This window comes from Nothobranchius furzeri, chromosome 14 (genome assembly GCF_043380555.1).
Source record: "Nothobranchius furzeri strain GRZ-AD chromosome 14, NfurGRZ-RIMD1, whole genome shotgun sequence".
NCBI lineage: Eukaryota > Metazoa > Chordata > Actinopteri > Cyprinodontiformes > Nothobranchiidae > Nothobranchius > Nothobranchius furzeri.
The window spans coordinates 10,083,984-10,087,400 of record NC_091754.1 but is presented as its reverse complement, the minus strand read 5'-3'; the positions used below and the strand labels follow the sequence as shown (position 1 = coordinate 10,087,400).

General features: G+C 39.3%; 1 protein-coding gene across 2 annotated transcripts; it reads right to left on the bottom strand.

Annotated features, from left to right (window-relative positions):
- Positions 1–1,504: 1,504 nt before the first annotated feature.
- LOC129164979 (uncharacterized) lies at positions 1,505–3,186 on the bottom strand. Of its 2 annotated transcripts, XM_054747145.2 has the most exons (3): positions 3,014–3,186; positions 2,679–2,909; positions 1,505–2,611 (listed from the first exon to the last, which is right to left on the bottom strand). In XM_054747145.2, the coding sequence occupies exons 1-3, from the start codon at positions 3,182–3,184 to the stop codon at positions 2,378–2,380; spliced, it is 636 nt and encodes a 211-aa protein (XP_054603120.2). In that variant the 5' UTR covers positions 3,185–3,186; the 3' UTR covers positions 1,505–2,377. The 2 variants fall into 2 exon arrangements, with proteins under 2 accessions (XP_054603120.2, XP_070400461.1); XM_070544360.1 differs by having other exon boundaries at positions 2,679–3,186.
- Between the last annotated feature and the right edge of the window lie 231 nt (positions 3,187–3,417).

Here is a 3,417-nt window from a genome sequence, read left to right as displayed (position 1 = left end):
ATAGGATGTGGAGTTTAGCTCGCAGGTACAACAGAGTAGGTGTTTACGTTAAATTTAACTTAAAATCGGCAAAGAGAAAACAACTATGAGAACCAAAACGCAAAACTAAAACTGGTAGTTGTAATAAAGTAAGGGGTGCCATTTGTAAAGTCCAAATCATAAGTTAACAGCAGTATTTTGAGTTATTTAACTTGTCATAAAATCGGAGTTCATTTTTCTAAGTCCTATTTTCACCATGTTAATCACACATTTAAAAATTTTGAAGTTCTCAACTAAATATTTTGTTAGTAAGCTAAATATTTAGAGGTAAATATTTACATAAATATTTAATCTTGTAACAAAATATTTAATTTGGGGCTAAACATTTAGTTTACAAAACAAATATTTAGATCCCAACTAAATATTTATTTTAGGGCTAAACCTAAATATTCATTTTCCAAAGTAAAAATTAAGTTGGGATGTAAATAAATAAATATTAATTTTAGAGCTAATTATTTAAATGATAAATGGCCCACACTTATATAGCACCTCTCAGAGTAAGGACTCCAAAGCACTTTACACTAATGTATATCATTCATCCATTCACACACACACATCCACACACTGATGGTGATGAGCTACGAAGTAGCCGCAACTGCCCTGGGGCGCACAGACAGAGGCGAGGCTGCCAAGCACAGGCGCCACCGGTCCCTCCGACCACCACCAGTATTTAGTTTATAAACTAAACATTTAGCTCCAAATGAAATATTTAGTTAGTAAATTAATTATTACTTTAAAAAAACTAAAAAAACTAAATATTTAGGTCTGACCTAAATATTGCATTTGTAAAATAAATATTTAACTCTAAATTAAATATTTAGCTTGCTAACTAAATATTTAGTTGGGAACTTTAACATTTTTAAATGTCTGAATAACATGGTGAAAATATCACTGAAAAATTCACTCCAATTTTTTTCCCTTGTGATGGGCTAAACAATGTCCGTTTCTCAATACTCAAGGACACAAGCACATTCTTGTGTACTAGACAAGTATGTTCTTGGCAAGGACACCAGAAAGCCTGTTCTACCAAGTACGGGAGGACGAGGACGGCATTTGGAACAGAACCGTACTCCATTGTGTCCTTGCAACAAGCGCTGCTTCTTGCTACAGTTAAAAAAAACCTGACATGAAAACAAAAGTTATGTTTGTCCCTTAAATAAAATAACAACCAAAAATTGTTATTTGTTTTATATTTGATCTACTTTTGATCAAAACTAATAAATTACTAGCATTTGCCGCTCTTCAATTAGTAAAGTTTCTTTTCATCAGAACAGAGCTACGGTGCTATTATTTTGATAGTGAGTTAGTTCATTAGCATTTTGAAGAATCATGACGAGTAAAACCCAAACACCCGCAGCAAAATTTACGGTTTACACACGATCATTTACATTTGCAGACAAATTTACAATATTTTCTTTATATTTCTAATATAAAACATTACAGTCATTAGCTTTCTCCTCTAACATTCAGAGTTTACCGGTTAGCGACGTAATTCATTTTGGGAAACTTTGCTGTCTCAAGTCTGCAGAAGATGCTTTGATGCATCCTCCGTACAATGGGCGGAGCAAGAACAAATCTGGGAACTTTGAGCAAACTTGCCATGATGCTTACTTAGGATTGGAACAGTCCTTGGGCCATCGTTGATGACGTTTGTCAAGGACGTGAGTACCGTAATTTCCGGACTTTAAAGCGCACCTCATTATAAGCTGGATCGGGCTAAAAGCCACGGATATCGACTGACTTGAAAACGTAGTTTAACTGTCAGTGTCGCTCTCCGTGTTGCTGTCATCATCCCGGGGTGAAGTGGTGAAAACAGGCAGCGCCGTTTTACTGTGAAAAAAATCCTCCGTGGCGCTTTCCGTAGAACTCCTTTCCAGCGTCCATCCTTTTAAAGCCGCACCTCATTATAAGCCGCGTTCAAAGCGTGGGAAAAAGTAGCGGCTTATAGTTCGAAAAATACGGTACATAAGTTCGGACAAGTATTGAGAAACGGACAATAACTTAAAATACTGCTGTTAAATAATGACTCTTTGACTGATATGGCACCCCTCAATAAGCGGAAGAGAGTCCTTTATGTTAGATATTTGTAATCTCTGCATGAGCCTCTTCAACTCTCAGATCTTTTTATGGCCTGCTGTTGACACTTGCAGAATTTTCTTTTGATCTTAAAGTCATTAGCATCTTATTTTTTTTTTTTACCCGCCAGACTTAAAACAAACTCACCATTAAGCGTGTAGGGTTTAATAAGTTCTCTAAAAAACCCAACCTGCAGCTGATAGAGCTCCGTCTGAATGATCTTCTCAGATGTTCTGAAGCTTTTTCTCTAGACCTTATGCTGTCATGAGCAGATCTGAAGACAATGTCCACTATGTGCTTCATAAAAACTACGAATCTGGACAAAAATAAGCTTCAGACATAAAAAACACCATCTCAGACTGTCATGATGTGGTCGAGTCTTTTGACCCACGACATGCAGAATCACGAAAGAGACAAGGTGAGTAAAAATAATATATAATTTATTGTGTTCGATGAGGCTGGGGAGACGTCGGAGGGGGACGGTTCTGGCAGCGTTCTGAGACAGAGAACAAGAATGAGAAATGTAATGCAAACGGGGAAGGTGTGATCGAATAGAGGCTTACGGATTCCAGGAAGGTAGTGGAGCGCGGAGAGGAGGGCGTGTCAGGTCTGAGTGGTAGCTGGTGGAGGAGGCTGGGAGCTGAGCACCGGTTCCAAGAGCGGGCAGGTGAGCGCAGGAGAGCAGGCGGCCAAGAGAAGCAGTGTGGCTGGTGGGCAGGAGATCCAGAGGCTCCGGGTAGTAACTGGTGAGAGTGCAGGTTGAAGAGCTGGTAACAGGCAGATGATGAGAGTACCTGGGCGGGAGAATGGAGGAACGGGACAGATAATGACGAGGCTTAAAACAGGCAGAACAGGATGCAGAATAATCCGAAACAGGTCTAGAGCTGTAGTAAACTACCCAATGTGAGTAATCATCCAGCACTGGTGAATTGTCACACCGCTCCTTAAATCCCCTGCGAGCTGATGAGGGAATTCGCAGCAGCTGCTCTCCGGGCGCGCCCACCTGCAAACAGGAAAACTCAGAGCGGTTAGCTACACCCATTGTGACACAGACAGAGTGAAAAACCATCATCAAAGCTCTTCTACAAGCTTTCAGCCAAAAGCTTTTTCAGAATCAAATGTTTGGAGCTAAAATTACATATTTTTGCCTTAGATGTAAACACAGTTATGGCTCATCCCTTGAGTTTTGCAGCCATTTTGTGCTTCAGTTATATATTGATCAGTTACGTAGCTTAAACTAATTTAAAAATGTTCTGCAAATGGCCAGAATGGAATGAAAGGTCCAAAGTAAAACTGGTAAAA